This window comes from Carettochelys insculpta, chromosome 1 (assembly GCF_033958435.1).
Source record: "Carettochelys insculpta isolate YL-2023 chromosome 1, ASM3395843v1, whole genome shotgun sequence".
NCBI lineage: Eukaryota > Metazoa > Chordata > Testudines > Carettochelyidae > Carettochelys > Carettochelys insculpta.
This window is the reverse complement of record NC_134137.1, coordinates 155,123,999-155,146,021: the sequence shown is the minus strand read 5'-3', so window position 1 is coordinate 155,146,021 and position 22,023 is coordinate 155,123,999. Positions and strand designations below refer to the sequence as shown.

The 22,023-nt window shown below is 39.7% G+C and overlaps 1 protein-coding gene across 1 annotated transcript in view; it reads right to left on the bottom strand.

Moving 5' to 3' along the window:
• PHEX (phosphate regulating endopeptidase X-linked) overlaps positions 1-22,023 on the bottom strand; it is a 168,295-nt gene that overhangs the window by 12,016 nt on the left and 134,256 nt on the right. The window contains exons 15-17 of the mRNA XM_074983374.1: positions 14,322-14,380; positions 4,846-4,900; positions 1,411-1,478 (exon numbers count right to left, since the gene is read on the bottom strand). Of these exons, the coding sequence (XP_074839475.1) occupies positions 1,411-1,478; positions 4,846-4,900; positions 14,322-14,380 (182 nt within the window). The remainder of the gene's footprint in view (positions 1-1,410; positions 1,479-4,845; positions 4,901-14,321; positions 14,381-22,023) is intronic.

Genomic DNA, 22,023 nt, shown 5'->3' with positions numbered 1-22,023 from the left:
TAACTGCATAAATATTCTGAATTATTCTTTGGGTAAATTATTAGACTCTAGAATGCTAAATGATAAAAAAACGACATTAAGATTTTTAGAGTGAAAAAAGGATGACAAGATTAGCCATCAGTGTCTGACTAAATGGCTTTTTCCCTCCCATCCTATATTTTTATTTTATATTTCTATTTAAAATGGACTTAGCCCTTAGTTGAAATCCTGCCCCCATACCCCTATTTCTATCAGTGGGGTCCCAATTTCATATAATGCCTCAGTTACAATTTTCACAACAAATTTTGTCACACATGTGAGGTCTAAGACATAGTTTGGAATTATACAATATTGCAGAAATAAGAACTTTTACAGTAAAATCTACCACTAAATACATTTATTAAAAATACTCTGTTATAAAACCAATACTACATTCTATGCTTCTTGCTCCCCAGTTTATTTGTCTAAAGCCTCATGACTCACACCATGCCCACACTGCAATAAGACACCTGCCAGCAGATTCAGGCACCAGCTAAGGGGCTGTTTAACTGTAGAGTAAACCTTGGGACCTCCCATCTTGCAGGGTCCAAGAACCCAGGCTCTAGCTGAAGCCCAAGCATCTACACAGCAATTAAAGACCCTCTTAGCTTTAGCCCTGCAAGCCTGGCTCAGATGGAATGAGCTAGTGTTTTTTAATTACAGAGTAGACATATGCAGAGAGAAATCAGCCAGTCAAATCACAGACCAGTCCATTCAACACAATAGACTACCATAAACTGTGTTGCACAACTCCATGATTTTCTACAGACTCCTGTATCTTATCGTTAAAATGACAATGACAAGATAAAGATAAGACAATTAATTGTTGCCCCAGTTGCATCAGTGGAAAGATAGAGCTGGTTTTCTGATAGAATCATTTTTCATCTCATGAAAGCAAAGCATTTTGCAGAAGCATGACAATGTAAATGTAAATAAAAATTTGGTTAAAAAAGCGGAGAAAATGTTGACTGGAACATTTTGATTTTCCTTTTTGAAATTATTTAGCTTTTTCAATTTTATATGATGTAAACATATATTTTAAAGGCAAGAATTGCAATCAAAATATTTTGATGTAGTCAAAATATTTTTTTAGTTGGCCCAAAACACCTTTTCTCAGAATTTCATTTTATGGGATAGTTTCTATTATTTTTGTTTATGTTCTGTTTCAGACCATAAAGCAACAGAGGTGGGAGAAATACAAAAAAAAAATCCCTCTTGGCCCCACTTTAGAATGCATCCATGCACAACTCAACCATTCTTTTTATAGCCTCATGGTCCTCTTCACATATACCATCGTGGAAAGAAGTGTTCACATAAAGCTACTCCAATGCATCTTTTTTCTATTCAATAATCCCAAAAAGAAGAATGATATGAACGTGGACAGTTACTCACCATTACTATCAAAACCATGGGTAAACTCATGCCCAACAATTACTCCAATGGCACCATAACTTAAAGACCTATAACACAAAAGAGCAGTTTCACCTCACAGTAATATGAATGCATATGAATGTAAATCAGATGAGGCAGAGGATAGAATAGGTTTCCATTTCAGAAAATATTTTTTATCTAAAAGCTACATCCACAAAGTTCCTCTCAAGGGTTCTGATATTGAAGGGCTCAACACAAAACACCCTGCATATTAAAGAAGAGTGAAAACATGACCCTAAATGCATTGCTACACCTCTGAGGTGGCTAGATTTACAAAATAAATATTGCATGTCACCATCAGGACTCAAAAGAGTTATCTTCTAACTTGGAACTGGAGAATGTTCAGAATGAAATCATTCTGTTAATCTAAAGAAAAGCATAGATCAAAGATTAAAACTGATTTCTGAGATATCATCTCGAATCACTCCTCTCTAAGTATGGGATAGAAAAGTTTGCAAATGCATGACATCTAATGTGTGAAGCATTAAATAGATTTTCATTGTTTTCAAAAGAGGAGTTGTCCTATTTCCCTTTGCCTGTTTAGAAATAAAAGATTATCTACAATCAGATCTGCTGCACTGATGAGCCAGAAAGGAAACAATCATTTCTCTTTCCTGACAAACGATAATTGACATTTTTCTGGTGTGTTTGTACCGTACATATTTTTGTTTTCAATTTTCTGAGCATGCCATGTTACAAAAATACCATATATTGAAAGAGTGTATATTAGTGTATTAATAGCGCATTGTAGAAACAGGAATAGGCTAAGGGTTTGATGTAACATGTTATTGCTAGACATAATGATTCTTCACATTCTAATTGCTCACTGCAGTCATGCCTACAAAAGTATTCAGGATTTAATTCCCTCCTCCCCCACACACCATGGCAATTTCTTCCCTTTGTTGTTTTGTTTTTCTCTGAAAGGTAATTTGCATGTGACAAAATGTTTCCTAATGTGTTTTCTATCATCACCAACCTTTATTAAAGAGCTTTGGCTAAAATTATACATTTCAACAATAAAAATCTCAATCCATTACATGACAAATTTGTAATTTTGTCTAATGACAATTCTCTGTACTGAATACACAATACTAGGCTTGTTTTCCACACCTAAAGTTATAAGGCCTTCTGCAGCCAGAGTGGTGTAAACAAACATAACAGTAAAATAAATTTATCTGCAGTATTATTAGCAGCTTGGGGAACTCTTCTGCAGAAAAGTTTCCAGTTGTTCCTACACTTTCAAGTAAAGGATGAAGTATTTTTTCAAGGTTGGTGAACCCTCTCCTTCCCTAGCATGGGAGCTCTGCAGTTGATAAATTCAAATTCAAACCAAAATCAACTTACCACAATGAAGGCAAATAACTAGTCACGTCACCCTGCATGTATGGCTTCTATTATATGGACTGAAAAAAATCCTAAGTATTTCAAGGACAAAGCTAATCTGATATAGAACAGAATCATCTGTTTACTAAATATCATTCTGAGTATGTAAATGAAAACTACTTTCCTAAGTTAGAATAACATTTAAAGATGAGAAATATGTTAAAAAAATTTTTGAAAGAGCCAGAATTTCAGCGTTTTGACAGGTGATCATGGTACCAAGAAATCTGCTCAGAGAGCAAAGCTGGAAATGACCACACTGAAATAAGCATGGTAAAAAGGAATTTAATATATAGGATCTGCTTTTATTCCTAATTACTGCACCATGAAATTACTTGGCTCATAAGATCTAACCCTGAACACACATTTGTTTCTAAGTTTAATGCATGCCTTTGCATTTACTGCCAAATTTCCTAATTAAAAGAACACAACATTTTTAAATGGCAATTTCTTAAGGCCACCTGTCAGTAGTAACAACAACGAGAAGTCCTGTGGCACCTTATAGACTAGCAGATATTTTGGAGCATAAGCTTTCCTGGGCTAAGACCCGCTTCATAAGATGCATGTGGGAGCATATTCTTTTCACCTCTAGTCATTCTCAGTGAAAAGTCCCTACTCCCATGCAATTCATTATGTTCATTCTTGGGGTAGGGACTTTTCACTGAGCATTATTAAAGGTGAAAAAAATATGCTGACGAAGTGGGTCTTTGCCCACAAAAGCTTATGCTGCAAAATATCAGTTAGCCTATGAGGTGCCGCAGGCCTTCTTGTTGTTTTTGCAGATACAGACTAACATGGCTACCCCCTGATACTTGTCAGTAGTATTCATCTCACTTGATAGCAAGAGAGCTTGCTGACACTGTGGTCAGGGTCTTTTCATTTTCTTGTCCCACCCCAAGAATGAACATACTGAATTGCATAGAAGTAGGGACTTTTCAATGAGGATGATTAAACGTGACTTGCAATCATTTTCCCACGTATAGCAGCCATAGTAACCAAGGCCCCAGTGGAACTGTGTGTGTGTTTATAGTCAAGCATACATAAAGTGCTTTGGCGAATTAAAGTTCAAGATCCTGAAAGAGATGCATTGCCTTGGTGAGGCCCTTTGAGGAACATCAAACACTTTCACCCAGACCCACAAAGGTACTTAGGCACCCAGGATGTCTGATTCATGAAGAGGTGTTTCAAGCTGTAGATGAGAAGAAGAGCAGATCCTGCAGCCCAGGCCTAGGCACCTAACTCCAGGACTCCAAACCCCTCCTCACCAGCATTTCCCATTGGCTAGTTTAGGGGCTGGCTTTTGTAGATCCCATTCTTAGGCACCTATCTCTCACCAGTCATTGCATAGGGAACATAGGGGTTTAACTCAGGCTCTGTGAGCTCAAATGTGTTCCTGTGATTTTCTAGGCACCTAAAAGTTAGGCACTGTAGTATTGAGCCTTGTGGCCCCTAATTTCCTTTTGTAGATCCAGGCCTTTTGGACCTAATTCAAAACCCACTGCAGGCAATGGAAATGATGCCATTCACTTCAGCAGGCTTTAGGGCAGGTCCAATATTAGTTTAAAATTTTAGTAAGAAAGTAATGAGGTGCAGATGAGAAAGTTTTGTTTCTGTTATTTGTGGTTCTCTTAAGAGATGTCATGAATATGCTGCCCTCTTCCACTCACTACAGAATCTAAACACCCTGAAAAGACACACTTGTAAATTCCTCTAAGCAACCAGTCCTCATCCACTTTCCCAAGGTTAAAACAGGTATCACATAAGGCAGCAGCTTTTCAGATCAACCCAGTTTTCCAACAGGAAAAGCAGTGAATGGAGGAAGTACATTTACCCCAAAGGGCTCTCCTGTTGCCAGTTTTTTCATGCCATGATTATACAGTTCTACTGTACACATCTCTTTGGACTGTTGTATCAGTACTCTCACTCCATGCTCCATATCATTTCACACAAGAACTTACATGTGCAACTCTTTTACTCCTTATTGCCTACTCACTGCAGTTTTCCTCTCTTACTCACCTAGGATATTCTGTCCCCCAGAAGAAAGGCTTTTGGAGTTCTCCTGCTGGAAATCCTGTAATAGTCAAAATACAAAAGTTAGATGTAAATACAATCCAGCTGAATGATGAAGCCATGAGCCAGTTTATCTGAGGGTTCTTCAGGGCAGCTCTTCTCTTGAACAACTTCCAAAAAAGCATGCTGATAATTAGCCTGAGGATCTACCAAACAGACCATCAAACCTCCTTGTTCACAGTGCAGTGGCAACAGTATGTTGCATTGTGATCTGGGACACTCAGTTGTCGTATGTTAGCCTTCTAAACAAGGAGAACTTTCCTTGGGCTTTCTTTCTGGGTTTTGAGTTACACCAATAGCTGGCTGCACTGGTATTCCCATGCAAAGGGAGGGAGATGCTGCTCTGACCTCAACACTGTTCTCAGTACATGCAGCAGGGCAGGAGTAGCTGACAAAATGCCTGAAAAAATAATTAAGAATATGCTTTCTGACATACTGGTGCCTAGTTCTGCAAGGTACTTATGCATGTTCCTGTTTTAGACCATGTGAAGAGTCCCATTAAAATTAGTGGGTTGTTTAAAGTAAGTAACGTGCTTAAGCAACTTGCTAAATCGGGATCATGGTAGGAACAGACTAGCAAGACGAGAGAGAAACATCCTACCAAACCCAATAAGTTGCATCAATTGGAAGTTAGTGGCAAAATAACCTGCACTGGAAAGGTCAACGATACAGGCACTCCAGTTAGTCACCTATTTAAGGTCATACACTGAGATCAGAATAGTACCTGGAACTCAGAAATCACCATCCCTTTTCTAACCTAGAAACTACATTTCGCCACACATCCAGAAGTCAATTTCCTGTTGGTAAAATTACATCTCACCTTGGGTTAAACAAAACCTTTGAGTAACAGTCACTGAATCACTCCACAAGAATGAGATTCTGTGCCCAAATTTTTCAAAATGGATGAAAATGAGGCTGCTTATGTGCTTGGATATAGGATTGTGCATATAGCTTCAGGAGCACCCTTTTGCAAAGACTTCACATATATCTCAATTTCTGTTTTTCAGAGAATTGTAAGCATACATAAAGTGGCTATGACGATGCTTTTCACACTGATTCCTTGCAATTTCTAACTTTTCCTCCATACTCTGATTTCCAAAGAAAACACTGCCAAAGAATGGAACAGCATAACATCCATAACAAAACATAAAAAGTACTTGAGCATTAAAATCAAGACCAAAAAGGCAGTCGTTTAATAAGATTCTAGGTCTTCTATTATTTATAAACAGAGCATGGAATTTTGAACGGGAATTTAAACTTCAGGAAAGATTTCATTGTTATCTTCCCAGACTCTTTTAAAACACCATGCAGAGTGTAATTTATGTCAAGTGATGCAGCAGGTTGTATGCCCTCCTGGCCTGCCCATCTGCTGCCTGCTTGCTTTGGTCCCATAGCCACCTGTTTGCAATTGATTTATGAAAAGCAACTTTGTATAAAACTTATTTTCTGGATTTTTATAGTTCCCCAGATAGTTCTTTCATTGTTCAGATCTTGTTTGGACTTTTTATTTTTGTGCTGTAAAAATATAAATTACACTTGTTACCAAGGCTTTCCTGATCTTTCATCACAGCACGACCAGAATAATAAGCATTCATATTCACCATGTGTGCTGTTAAACACCTCCTGTTAATGACATTCTCAAATATTCTCATGAGAACGCTTCTCAAAGTATAGCTTAGCGGACCAATCACTGGACTGGAACCTGGGAGATGTGGGTTGCATTCATGGCTCTGTCACTACCCTACTGGGTAGACTTCAGCCAGTCACTTCATTTCCTGTGCCTCACTTCCCCCATCTGTAAAACAGGGATGATAATACTGACCTCTTTTGTAAGGCATTTTTAGCTCTAAAGATGAAAAGCCCTATGTATGTGAGAGTATTATTAGATTAGGCTCCACCTACAGAGCTATCATAACTAGGCTATGATAAATCACACACTCTGTTAGGATCTAATCAAAACCATTTGAATTAAACAGAAAACTCTCCAGAGTGCATTGTGGAACCTTGCAATCTGATCTCCTCTATCTGGTGGCATTCAAAACAGATAGCCCATGCCGAGCTCTACATCTTCCCTTTACTGTCTTGTATAGGTGCACACACTGAACCAACAGTCTCCAGTGGCTTGATCCTACAAACCAGGAGTCAGCAACTTTCCTGAGGCGGCCTACTGAAATGTGACCTTTTGATCACTATGTACGGTCCAAGTGCCTGTGACACTTTTAAAAATCACTAATAGCCCTACTTACAGCAGATTCATAAATAAATTAAGATGCAGAGCTTTACCATCTAGGTGGTAGGTTGGTAGCTTTAGCTGCTCTTTTGTTAATCAACAGGTGGTCTGGCTTTGACCAAGCTCCGACTGCATGGGAGCAAGCTTGCTCCTGCCTCATGGGCCGATGAAAATCTGCTCGGGTGCCACTCTTGTTTGCTGACCCCTGCTATAAATGTTAATGTGCTGTGAGTCATTTTTACTCCTGTTGACATAATAAATCTATTCAAGCGAAATATCACATATCAAACTCTGATCTCAATTTTGTGTACTGCATATGTTTTCTGACATCCACTTTTTGGTACCCTGTGTTCCACTTTGTGTGCTAACTGCAACTCTGTGGTCAGTATCGGCCAGCCAGTCAGACCCTGATAAGGCCAGTTGAGATACTACTCCTCCAGGATGGGATGTGGCACACCTAATAGTGGGCAATCCATAGGAGGGCCTTCAAGAGACACCAATTTTGAATGACTCTCAGTGAATGGTCCAACCCAGGGGACAATGCTTTTCGTCTGCTGGGGACTTGCATGACCTGGGCTGAACATTTCCCAGTCTGGTCAAGCAAAAGGCAAAAGAGAATCAGAAACTATAAGTAAATAATGGGTTTCCTTCAGAAGAAGGGAGCTGTCCACCATCACTGGGCAGAAAACGAGGCTGGAGAGTCAGTGGGACAGAAGAGAGCCTGCCTCGTATGAAATTCTAACTAGCCCTCAGACTCACAGGAAGGATGAGATCAGTCATAAGAAGGGTACATCTCAGGACTGTAGTTGTTCTGTGAAGAACTGTAACTCTCTACTTTCTTAACTCTAAAAGTGACTGTGGTTACGAAATTCCATTGATCGATTCCTTTGTTGCTCATGTTCCGGCTACATTGTCCCTGAGACAGTTAACTGAATTCAGAGTGCCTACACAGTGAGGTAGAATTCTGAAGGAACACACAAACAACAGGCAGGCTTGGGAGAATTGAGGCACTGATAAGGAGATTCAGGTAGCTTGGCTTTGAAACCCCCCATCTTAAAGATGGTGCATATAAACAGGAGCACGGGAGCATGATTTAGAGACCCTGATCTGGGAACAACAATGTGATTTTGCCTGACCCTTTTGGCTTAAGAGCGCATGGGTGTCTGTCCAGACTGGTGGAGGGGGACAGGGTCAGACTTTAACAATTATATGTATAAATGTTTACAGGACTGAGCCTGAATTTTGCAGTTTTTCCTCTCTTTTCATTGTCTTCATTTGGGAATAGAAATTCCACTTATTTGGACAAGATATTTTCCCTTTCCTTGTTATGGAAAGTGATGCACTTTTTGGTTGTTGTTTTCTTTCAAAATATTTATGGGAAAAGGTTTTTAAAAATATTTGATTTTGCTGCTGCTTCCTTTCCATTATATATCTGCTGAACTTTCTACTTGTTCAAAATACACTCCCAAAATGAAACATCTTTTTTCACAGTCTTGCAAACAATTGAATGTACCTGTCCTTCTTTTGAAATGTTTAGCTCTGAATTTATTCTGAATTTAAAATTCTGATTGGCATCTTTGAGCTCCAAAAGGCTACTTTTAACTTCATTGAAGGAAACTTGGCTTATGCATTTTCACACATCAACTCTTAATCTGTCTCCCTAAAGACAATATACAGTTTGCGGATGTATATTTCAAATTTTAAAGTATGGTATTTTCCATCTTTACAATGGCCTTCCCTCTAAGTGCTTTACTACTATCTGTGAATTAAGTTATCAGAATTAATTACCAAATTTGTAAGATAGGTAAGTAATATTCACGTTTCACAGAAAGACAAACTGAGGCACAGTGAGATGAAGTTATTTGCCTAAGTAAATACAATTAGATTTGTTCAATTCATTTAGAAGGCTGTGAGAAGAAATAGTTTAATACCACCTGGCTACTTCCAAATATTTTCTTCCAATTCTACTATGTTAGTTTACTCCATTGAGTTTTGATTTCAAAAAAGTCAAAATCCCAGTAGTACAGTTGAGGGGAAACACAAATAAACAGTGTTTACCTGCTTCCCATTTGGGAAATGTAGAAGTTAATTAGTTTACCCACCTCTTTTTAGGGTCAGCTCCAAATCTCATTTGAAATGCTGTAAGATCTATCTTGTAAAATTTTTGATTGGATAGCACTGGGTCTTCTAAACTATAGCAAAATCACTTTGCAAATCATGTTAGTGCACCCATGCTTACCACTAACTCCACTGGTATGGTTAAAACAAATTTCTAAGTGGATAGTGATCCCAGCACACAGATATTAGCGGTAGATGATAAATAACAACATAATCCTTAAAATGTATACTGAGTTTAGAACTGTGTTCAGCAGATCTCAGACGTGGTTAGATTACATATATAAAGCGTGTCACATGATTTGCAAATTTTATAGGGCCGATTCAAATTATGAGGTACATAGGATTGGTAATAGATTAACAGAAGATGAAGTGATGGTCAAAAGTCAAAGAGTTTCAAACCCACGAACAAGAAAGGTCATTTCTATCTTCACCCCATATATCCTGTGATATGCAGAACAAGTAGGATAAACTGCGGAAGGTAGAATAACTGGTCCATAGTGTGCATCAGCACAAACCTCACTTTAAAAAGTAGGTCCATGAGATCAAATTAATAGGTGCAGAGGAAAGAGGATATTGTGGCAAAGGTGCTAGACTCAATCACCTTTGGTTCAATTCCCAGCTTTAACAAAGACTTTCCCATTTGATTTTGGAAAAAGAAGCCTAATCTCCCTCCATCTCAATTCCTCGTGTGTAAAACAGGAATAGTGCTGCTTCCCTCTCTCCTAGGGCTAAGAGATAAGTGAGTTAGTATCTATGAGGGCTCAGATAGTACAGTGAGGAGGGTGGCATAAGGACCCAGGGAAAAGGAAAAAGCATTAACCTATTGTCTCAGGGAAAGGGAATATCTAAGATTCCCCAAAACAGGAAACACACATTGACATATCCCTTTATCTTATGTATTTGCACATAAGAATATCAGGAAAAGCAGAGAGAGAGGACAGTTCATTGCCTTGGCTGTGAATGTCTTGTAAAATGAAAGAGACTTGCTGTCATTAGGAAAATGGGAACAACTTTAATCTCCTAATTAAAAATGTTACTCAGAAATGTTAATTCCAAAACTAGTCTGCCCATTAGACTTACGGAAGCCAGTGGACAATCCTGAAACTACTCCTTCATCAGGAAACTTCTGATTAACCCAGTCCTTCAGGAAAAGCAAAGAGTTCCTGAGGAAAGTCTAGCTGCTTCTCTGAGGCCAGGAATGCTTCACACTGCATTTGCTGTCTTTCCTTAACCACTCTCAGATACCAAAGAGCTTTCTTTCCTCCGCTCCACACCATCAAGCACACACAGCTGGCAAGATGCTTAACAGGAGCGATGAGGTTCTCATTTGTCATTTTCTGTATGGAAGCTAATTCCAATATAATTTTAAAAGGGCTCTTCTCTAAAATGTAATGACAGCTCTCAGTAGATTAGGGCCATCCTTGCTGACTCTGTACATCTGAGGAACTGTTATTTCACAGTAATTGATTTAAAAAAAAAAGACACTGGTACCTGTGTATGTTCACACCAATACACCAGGCTCAATATCTAATACAGCTATAAGTGTTCATATCTAGTGAGCATATCATTCAGTTTATGACTAAAATTAGCTCCATCCTATGCAAATCCACAATCTATAATTATAATTAATTGATCAAAACACTAAAGATTTAAACATAAAATTGAAAATGTTGTATTTTACATGTTAAGGAAATTAAACTTGCGAGTTTAAGCTTCCTATCTACTTCTTTGTTGTAGCACTGCATTTTTTGTCTTTTAAGAGGCCAGAGTTATACTACATTCCAAGTGTTATAAAGAAGCTAAACACTTTCCTCAACAGACCTACAGTAGTAGAAAGTTGTCATAAGTCTTTCTGTTATGACTGTTACTTTGAACATTACTGAATTAGGTACTTAAGTAAATCAAAGACCAGTTTTAAGGCCTATTGAAGTTAATAGGAGACTTTTCAGTAACTTTAATAGATTTTGGATCAGACCCTAAAAGCCCATTATGAAAAAAGAAAACAGTCAATGCACTGTGCCAATGGCTGCAATTAAAACCCAGGCATTTGCCAATACTACAAACAGGAAGTACTCAAATACCATGGGAAATGGATTTGTTTATAAAGGCAATGACTTATACCTGCTTCCCTTTGAAAAAAACTACCCAAAATCAGTGGGCTGTATCACTCAGTAAACACTCAAAAATATGAGGTCAAATGTTAAGAAACTAACAAAGTTTTCAAAAAGATGTGTAACATTGGTTACTCCTATTGCACCTCCATTAAGTCAACAAGGATATGTTTATACTGCAAAAATAGCTACTTTGCATCTATGAAATGCGCCCAGTAATTCAAAATATTTTTCGAAATACCAGGTGTGCTATTTTGGCATCCCTCTACACCTCGCTGCAGGAGGAGTAAGGGATGCCTTGAAATAGCACAGTATTTTGACGTGGCTCTGTGTAAACAGCGCCAAATGCCAAAATAGCGTGCTTTGAAATTAACTTAAAATAGGATACCCAAATTGTGTAGCTTATTTCAAGTTTAGGGCACAGTGTAAACGAAGACCAAATGAATTATTTAGGTAATGCAGAGCAGGGCATGAAGGACAAAGTGTTGCTGGAGTGAGATGAGCATGACAATGGGATATATTGAAGTAGTTGTCAGTAGCCAGCAAGTGATTAATCTAATTTTATATTTTTATGAATTGTCCATAAAGCACTTAGGCTTATTTAGAAAGTATTCACTATTCAGAATTCATTGTCCAAAACAAAACAGCCCTTTGTCTCTATATTGTTTGCAAACTTGCTTTTCATAAACAGTAAACAATTTCCTTCATTCACTTAAAATTCACCATTTCCACAAATGTTTCTATCATACATTAAAAGCAAACACAAGCACAGTAGAATCCAGTTTGCTTAAAGAGGTAACTCTATACCCACAGTTTATATAGTATATTATCTACCTCCTAGGACAGTCAACATGAATGGTTAGAAAAAACCCTAACTGAGAGAAGTAAAATGTAGTTCTCATAAGTGAAGTTTTGTGAATTCCAGCCCAGGTGATGATGGAGATCTTCTCTGGAATTACCAACTTTTGAAGGAGCTGTGACAGCAGCAATGAAAGCCAATAGTTTATTCTGAAATAGCACATCTACACACAAAATGCATTTCAGAAGAGTGCTCTGCTATTTTGAAATACGAACACTACACACAATACAGCCTGTTTCAAAATAGAATCATTGGACACCCTCTGGCTTATTCCAAAATAGTATGTATTCCAAAATAGTAGTTATTCAAAATAACTATTTTGAAACAGACACTATTCCTCATGGAGTATTTTGAAATAGCGGTTGCGTTGTGTAGACGCTTGCATAGTTATTTAGCAATAGCGGTCATTATTTCAAAATAACTTTGCTGTGTAGACACACCTGTAGTGTACCATGAAAGATTCCATTAATGACTTCTCCTAGGCTGAAATAAGTGCCATACCAGGCTATCTGTGAGCCAGATCAGCTCAGGCCCATCCATATTTTTTGGAGCTGAGAGCAGCCTTAGAGACAGTGAGCAGCACTATCCAAACACCAAGGGCAAATGCAAGCAGTGCAAGAAGGTCAGCAGCCTTGGCATAAAACACAATTGATTCTAAACCCTTGACTGATTGGCTACATTTGACAGCGCTCTGCTTCATGATACTGTTAGACATAGGGAGTGTGAAATTCAGCATCAGTAACTCTAGCCTCTCATTATAGCTCTCTTTAATGTGATATGTCAGAGCTGCTGTGAGAGCTGAATGATGTGGTAACTTTGAAAGATTCAATAATAAAATATATGTAACGGCAACAGATCTTATTCTGTGCTTGCTGAACTTTCAATCTTAGCCACACTGGAAATCTGAGAACCAAAGAAATTTGTTCGTAACATAACAAGAAAATGGTTGTTTTTTCCTATGTACTTTAGGTAGGTATCACAGAATTCATCAGCTGTCTTAAATAACCACTCAAAAATTGAATGCTTAATAGAGGTGACCTTTAAGTATAAGTGGAACAGAATATGCCTAGTGTTAATTTTTAGGATAAGAAGGTCCCTAATTATTGCACACATTTTATAAATCAGTACAGTAAGCCACAGAGAAGTTAAATGACTTATGCAGGGGCACAAGTTAGTTACAGGAATAGCCGAACATACAATTCAGGTGACATAAGCATCAATTCCCTGCTTTAACCACTGGACAATACTTACTGTCCATCTTCAATCTGGCATCTTCCTTCCATTAGTTTCAGGAATTACTTCATAGTGTGATAAAAAGAGACATAGGAAAATGGAGGGAAGGGCCCAACCAGGGAACATTGGGAAGCCTGTGGTAAGGGACCCAAAGCACAGAGGTTATGCCAGAAAGCTATGCAAAGCTTAAAGCCACAGAAAAAATGCTGCTGCTGCCAGTAACTCTCATAGCTGAGAGGTGGAAGAGCAGTCTCCTGCTAAAGTTAGTACTACCATCCTTCCAGCCTTAGAAATATAGTCTGAGATTTTCAAGTGGCACTTCATAAATTTTGATGCAACATTCCATTAAAACAAATTGGAAGTGGGCAACCACATCTTGGGCGTACAGCTTTGCAAAGCTCAGCCATATTGTTTCAGGAGCCCTGGAACCAATGTATGGTGAAGAAAAGGTAGCTGGCAAGAGTATGTTAAATACAAGGAAACCAGTTCTCCCAAGATTAGGTTAATAGCCATTGTGCTGTAATTACAAGGTGAGACCAGACAAGAATTTGAGGCCAAATCAAGTGTTCTTTAATACCCATTCAGGCCCATAGACCTCAATGGACTTGCACAAATTTCATGGAAGTCAGGATTTAGCTTTTAGTATTTGAACCACTTTCCTCTGTGCACTTTCCCTAGTCCTAAAATGCTGTACTATTACATGATTATGGAAGGAATTTCGGTTTGCATTTTCAATGGTTTACACTAATGTAAAATGTCTGAATTTTGGAGTGGCTGATGTGAGTCACCGCAGGGCCTGATAAAAATATGCCCTCACATATCTCCTTCTCCAAATACATAATTAAGGAAGAAAAAGAAGTCAGGTACTCACTGATCTGGTTGGTTGATGCACTATAGAAAGCGTTGACAGTGGTTGGACTAGTAAACCACCTATAAAAACAGTAATAAACAGCAACGCATTATTGATTGTAAGTGTGTTGGACTTGTGAATAGAACGATCAAAGAAAAAGGGCTAATTCCATTAAATGAAACCAAAAGATTAAAAAACATTAGCTACATTACAAATGTAATTATTTCTGCATTTTGTCAATTGCTATCTGTGATTTTTGGATCATTGAAATCTCTTGTCTACTGACATTATTTTAAATGACTACAATCAAATAGCGCTTAACAGAGCACTGACTGGAGGGTACACTTTCTAATGTTTATTCAATTTTTGTGTTCTTTTTAAAGTGATTTTAATGCTTATGAAAACTGCAAATTGACAGCCTGGCACAACGAAGTCCTGAGTTTAAACTGAATTGCTGTGTCTACGCCTGCATTCCTCTTTCGAAAGAGGCATGCAAAGGAGGAAAATCAAAAATGCAAATGAGGTGCAGATTTACATAGCTGATGCCTCATAGGCATATTCTTCTTTTGAAAGAAGAAAAGCAGTGTAGACGTGACTCTTTCAAAAGTAAAGCCCATCTTCGAAAGAACCCTTCTTCCCTTTCTTTATGGGAAGAAGGGTTTTTTCAAAGATGGGGCTTACTTTCAAAAGAGCTGTGTCTACACTGCTTTTCTTCTTTTTAAAGAAGAATATGCAAATGAGGCACCCAATATGTAAATCTGCACCTCATTTGCATTTTCAGTTTCCCTCATTTGCATGCCTGTTTCAAAAGAGGAATGCAAGTGTAGACGCAGACAACAGGACCAACACAGCAGCTGTGTAAAGTCCTTTGAACTGTCTCCTCAATGTACATCAACCTACACATAGAAAATCTACTTATAGGAATTAGAGAAGTGTGCTTAAGGGCTATGTCTACACTAGCACACTACGTCGACGTAGCCTGTTTCAACATAAGAACATCGAAATAGGCTACTTCGACACGTATCATCTATACATCCTCCAGGGCTGGTGCCATCAACATTCAATGTCAAAGTAGCAATGGAGAACGTCAAAAGTAGCCAGCCCAGAAGGAAATGCAGTGTCCACACACACAAGCGCTCCCCGTCAAAATAAGGGGCCAGCAAAGCCCCAAGCTGCTCCCATAAAGGGCCCCTCCCAGACACACTCAGCCTGCACAGCATGAGATCCACAGAGCCAACAACCGATTGCAGACCCCGTGCACACAGCATGGACCCCCAGCTTCTCCCGCAGCTGCAGCAGCAGCTAGAAGCCCTGAGCTAGGGGCTTCTGCATGCAGCGACCATAGAGCCCCACAGGGGCTGGACAGAGTGTCTCTCAACCCCTCAGCTGATGGCTGCCATGGAGGACCCCACTACTTTGACGTAGTGGGACGCGGATCGTCTACACACACCCTACTTCGATGTTGAACATCAAAGTAGAGCGCTAGTCCCATCTTTGGATAGGAATAGCAATTGTGACGTCTTGCTGCCTAATGTCTATTTCAACATCAAATAGCTCACGGCACGTGTAGACGCGACCTGTACTATTTTGATGTTGTGCCAGCTACTTTGAAGTAGCCAGCTGGGGTAGACGCACCCAATAATGAGTACTCAAGTTTTCCAGTCCATGGCCTCTCTCCTGAAACCCCTGACAAAGTGACTACTTATACCTATTAGAATGATTTCAGTTCTATGCACGTATCTCTAGTAAGAACAGGAGAAGGAAACAAATAATTTCAACATTCTTTAGGTCACTTAGCAACTACTGCTAATGATTTTATTGCTGGTAAAGATTGCGATAGCTTTCAACAACTCTTAACAAATGGCCTAGAAATGAAATATTTTGTACTGTGGCTAGGGGATAATGCAAAGTATAAGGTTACAGGAACTCCTAAACTTCAAATCCAGCTTGTCCACTGATTCATTGTATGGTCTAGACTCACAATGTAACCTTTTGTTTTCCCATCTCTAAAGCAAGTAACATATTTATCTACCTTAGCATCTGATCCAGCCAACACTCATGAGTAACATTAAGGAAAAAGTCCCATTGCTTCCACTGGGACTATTTACTTGAGTAAATTTACTTATGTGTCCATGTGAGGAGGACTGGGCCTTTACATGGGTAGGTAAATTAACACTGGCATTCGTAATATATTAAGCATGATCCCTCCACTGCTCTGCAATTCAGTGATCTTCTTGCCCTCTAGTGCCATTTATTAACAATGAAGTAATTTATTTACTAACAAAAGTGAGGTTCGTAGTGGTTACAAATATTGCACTCATCAGCAAACAATGTACAAAAGAATCATTTTCAACTGATTTGAAGGATTTAATATTGACCCTGGCTGAAGTTTTACTGCAAGAATGTATGAATTAACACTGCAGCTATTAAAGTTATAGCAAAATTCCCATAGACGTTTCTGGGAACAGAGTCAGACCTCCCAGGTGAAATTCTGCCTCTACTGAGGCAAATGAGAATTTTCCCATTGGGTTCAATGGCTCCAGGGTTTCACCCAAGGTTTATATAATGAAAAAATTAAAATAAAATTAAGTATAAAAGTAAGGAGATTCATGAGTAATTGGTGATAATTTAGGCCCAGGTATAACAAAGGCTGGCATGTCTACAGGAGAAAAAACTTGAGTTATCATGAGATGCTAGAATTTCTTCATTATGCAAGTTCAAAATTTTAAATCAACAACTTCAGAAAGTCTCACGGAAAATCAATAGGACTTCAGCCCCTTTAGTGCCTAATACACTTTTGAAAATGTGGCTTTTCCATCCAAACTACATGAGCCCTGTGGTTCTGAATGGAATAATACCTAAATGCCTTTTTAAAATCTAGGTCTTACCCTCTCTATGACTCATTCCCCTATTTGTACAGTGTAGATAGTAGCACTTCCCAATCATATAGGGCTGCATTAAGATAACACGGTATTTAATGGAGAGGTGATTATACAGTAATAGCAGGCCACATAAAATCACAAGAAAGTAAAAATTAAAATCCCAGTTATCTGGGTACATGCCCAAAAGAGATTAAACCATTTTAAATTATTTTGAAGCAGGGGATGAACCATTATAGAAAACTAGTTCTGCTTTTTCTTACCAGCCAAGAGCTGAGTTCTGGGGTACTATTACTAAGACTACAGTTAATGACTTCATTATTATCAAAAAGGCTGTGGCCACACTTGGCCAAAACTTAGAAATGGCCATATTATTGGCCAAAATGAAGAATACTAATGAGATGCTGAACTGAATATTCAGCGTTAGCATTAGCATGCTTCCGGCTGTGGTGCTTCAAAAGTGCCGCTTTCGAACACACATTGCTCAGCATGGCTACAAGGGGGTCCTTTCCAAAAGGACCCCGCATATTTCAAAATCTCCTTATTCCTCTCATCTGATTAATCCCCTTATTCCTCAGCTGAGAGGAATAAGGGGATTTTGGAATGTGCGGGGTCCTTTCGAAGAGGACGCCTGTGTAGCCACACTGAGCCAAGCCGCGTGCGTTCAAAAGCGGCACTTTCAAAGAGCCGCAGCTGGAAGTTTGTTAATGCTAATGAGACACTGAATATTCAATTTGGCCAAACAGTATAAAGAATGTTATTTTCAAAACATTAGAGATGTCCTTCATGCAGCTATAAGAAGCCCTCAACTTTGAATTTAGGTCTTCATAGGCAAAAATCTTTTCAAGTTAAAAGCAACAAATATTTAGAGAGAAATATTGAGCCATTCCTTTTGAATTACTCTGCTTCAAAATATTTTCATTCCCCTTTAGACTGGTGAAATTTCAAAAGTGAAATTTAGAGTTTAATTGTGGTGCAGCATGTACACCTGACCCAGAGATACTTACTTCACTAAAATCTCATTGACATCGAGATTTGCACTACTGTGATTTCTGGGACTAAGTGCCCTGACAAAAGAGTCAGTGTTTCCATTTCCTTGAATTCTCTTTCAAACCATAACAATATAGTAAGTTCTTCAGCACTGTTAAAACCATGCTGTGCTGCCTCAGAGACCACCTCCTTAACTTCTAGCAGTCTCTGGTTCCTTCCCTGTGAGCACCAAATGCAGCCATTTCCCTGCATCTCACAGTGGCTGTGCCTATACTACAGTGAACCTTTGAAAGGAGATCTTCAGAAAAAACTTCTTTTGAAAAATTACTTCCACACACCAAAAAGCAGATTGAAAGATCAATCCACTCTTTCGATAAAGAGCGATAACACATCCTGCTCTTTCGAAAGAACAGGTCAGGGATCAAAAAAGCCAGCACCATGAGGATTGCTCTTTCAAAAGAAGGGCCTGTGAAGCATCTACACATAGATGTTTTTCAGAAAAAGGCACTCTTCCTCATCAGGGACAGGAAGAGGGCCACCAGAAAAAGGGGCCCATACTTTCAAATTCAGATCAAAACAGGACATTTTGCGTGTAGACGCTCTGTGTGGGTGGGTTTTTTTTTAAATGACCCAGCTTTTCCAAAAACCTTGCTAATGTAGATGCAGCCAGCCATCCTAACCTAGGGTTCATCATGAGACACTCTTGTGACCTCATGCATGCAATATACTCCAAGTACCAGCTAACAGTGATGATGTAAAGCCATGGCTTTCAACTTTTTCAGGCTCAGGACCATTTGTAAATGTTGATGATCTGGTGTGATCGAATATATAGTCTGGAAGAGGGAGAGTTAGGTCCTGCCCCTGAGTGAGTCATGGCGTGTCATAAACTAGTAAATAGGTGGGGGAGAGGTGAATCAGATCCTGTCCCCAGAGTGATTGGGGGGCCATAGGAAAGGGGTTCGGGTTCAGGTTCTGCCACTTGTGAGCAGTGCAAGGGGAAGGTCTGTGGAAGAGCCCATCCCACACTTCCCTCACAGCAGTTGCTCCTGCAGTTCTAGTCCCACAGGGCTGGCTAGGCCTATCTCCTCACTCCAGACATTGCAACCTCCAGGGTCACACTGCCACTCAGGTTTGGCCCTGCTTTCTTGACAGGGTCCATCTAAGCCAAATTTGTGGAAGTGGCATCACCACCTACTGCTAGGACTACCATATCTGAAATGCAAAAAGAAACCCACAAAACAGCACCTACCCCTACAGAAGGCCCAAGCACAAGACAAATACACAACAACCCCTCCTTCAACAGCCACTTATAGCATGTAGAGACGGAACACAGAGATAATATTGATAACATTTTCTTACTTAAACTGCCGAAGAGGGAACCCTGCAGCATCTTTAGCTGGGCACAGAAACATTTAACATCGGCTGTCTCAATGTATTGTGATAATAATGCAAACCTTTAGACTCAGGCAAAAAACCCTGACAGATTAATTGTTTTTGACAGCTGGCAAATCCATAAATAACCTGGCCAGGTCAGTCAAATATCAGACAGGTGATATCCTTATCTGATATCTGGGGTTGCATCAGTACCCACTCTGATTTGACCTGACCCTCTATCATCATGGTGGAGGGAAAGCAGCACCAAATCTTAGTAGTTCCACAACCCTACAAGTTACAAAGCCTAGAACCAAGATGAGCCAGCCTCATCAGACCCACCATGTGACACATGGAACCATTTGGTGACCCAGTTTGGGGTTGCAACCACGGATTGAGGAAACCCTGCTCTAAAATACTACGACACTGGAAGCAAGCAGCCACTTCTGACCCAGCAGAAACCCTGCAAAAGCTACTTTCAACTGTAGATAGGGTCATAGGGCAAGATGAAGCTGAGGGTTTGAGTTGGGATCAAGGAAATATCTGCACTGAAGTGAACTCAGGAGACTGGATTGATTGGGAATGGTAGAACAAAGGCACATGAGGAAGAAGTAGACCAGAAAGAGCAAGGCAGAAGGCAAGATAATTAGAACCTGGATATTTTATGAGGTTGGTGATATTAATGTACACAATGATGGTTTTAAAACAAGCAACTGAATTAGTTATCTCTGTAGTTATGTCTCCCTATGCTTCTGTTGGTAATTGTAATTCTTAGTTAAATTGTGCAATAAAGGCTAGAATCTTAAAATGGCAGTGTACATTCTTTAATCAATACATTAATCAGCTTCCCTCTCTCAGTTTATTTTATAGTGCAGGAATGAGAGAATTAGTCAGTTGAAACACCAAGAATGATGTCATAAATATCCATCATTTTATGAACTCTAATTGCTGAGGGTAATACTCCCTGCAGAGTTTAAAAGAAAGGTTTCTTCCGGAAAAATTTCCTTGTAATAAAGTGATGAAATGGTGGAAACATTTTAGCAAAATAGTCAGAAAGAAGACAGGTGCTTCTGTTGAGAAGTCTGAAAACATTTTAGAATTAAATCAATTAAATTCAATCAATTAACATCATAAACAAGCACGTTTAGTTATACCATATTTCAATTTCACATCCATTCACTTCATCAGAGCAATGGTTTGTGAATGATGCAGACACTTGGAAAGTGGAGCTCACCCACAGGAAAAGATGCATGGCTTTGCAGTGGTCTGCAGGAAAAACCATGAGTTCAGATTCCTTTAGTATGACGAGGGAATCTCACAGGCCACGGCTAAAACACTGAACATTCGTTTTTGAAGCATCTCTGATTATAAACAAGTCTCCACTGTGATTTCAGCCTCAGTCCAGGTATCAGTCCTTTTCTCTCACAACTGCCTTTGCACTTCCTTCTACATCATCCCTTATATATGAAAGGTACTCCCTGATCTTCTCCAAAGCCCATTATCCTCTCCCTTTCCAAACCCTTCCTAAAGACCCAGGTGACTAAATTGCCACCTAATTCAAGGGCTTTCTGAGGATAGTTCATACTCAAAAATTATATGTTTCATCTATCTCTCTCAGGCTACGTCTACACGTGCACCCAACTTCGAAATAGCTTATTTCGATGTTGCGACATCGAAATAGGCTATTTCGATGAATAACGTCTACACGTCCTCCAGGGCTGGCAACGTCGATGTTCAACTTCGACGTTGCTCAGCCCAACATCGAAATAGGCACAGCGAGGGAACGTCTACACGGCAAAGTAGCACACATCGAAATAAGGGAGCCAGGCACAGCTGCAGACAGGGTCACAGGGCGGACTCAACAGCAAGCCGCTCCCTTAAAGGGCCCCTCCCAGACACACTTTCATTAAACAGTGCAAGATACACAGAGCCAACAACTAGTTGCAGACCCTGTATATGCAGCACGGACCCCCAGCTGCAGCAGCAGCAGCCAGAAGCCCTGGGCTAAGGGCTGCTGCCCACGGTGACCACAGAGCCCCGCAAGGGCTGGAGAGAGAGTATCTCTCAACCCCCCAGCTGATGGCCGCCATGGAGGACCCCGCTATTTCGATGTTGCGGGACGCGGATCGTCTACACGTCCCTACTTCGATGTTGAACGTCGAAGTAGGGCGCTATTCCCATCCGCTCATGGGGTTAGCGATTTCGACGTCTCGCCGCCTAACGTCAATTTCAACTTCGAAATAGCGCCCAACACGTGTAGACGTGACGGGCGCTATTTCGAAGTTACTGCCGCTACTTCGAAGTAGCGTGCACGTGTAGACGCAGCCTTACTGTTTTATTGTTTCTTGGCTTTTTATCATTAGGGCCCCGCTGGACTTATTACTATTACAGAACACAAAGATAATATCAGTGCCAAAAAATGCCTTTGGCTAGCCTGTGGAGCCTGCACCTATTCTTTTTGGATGAGGACCTAACCATTATGA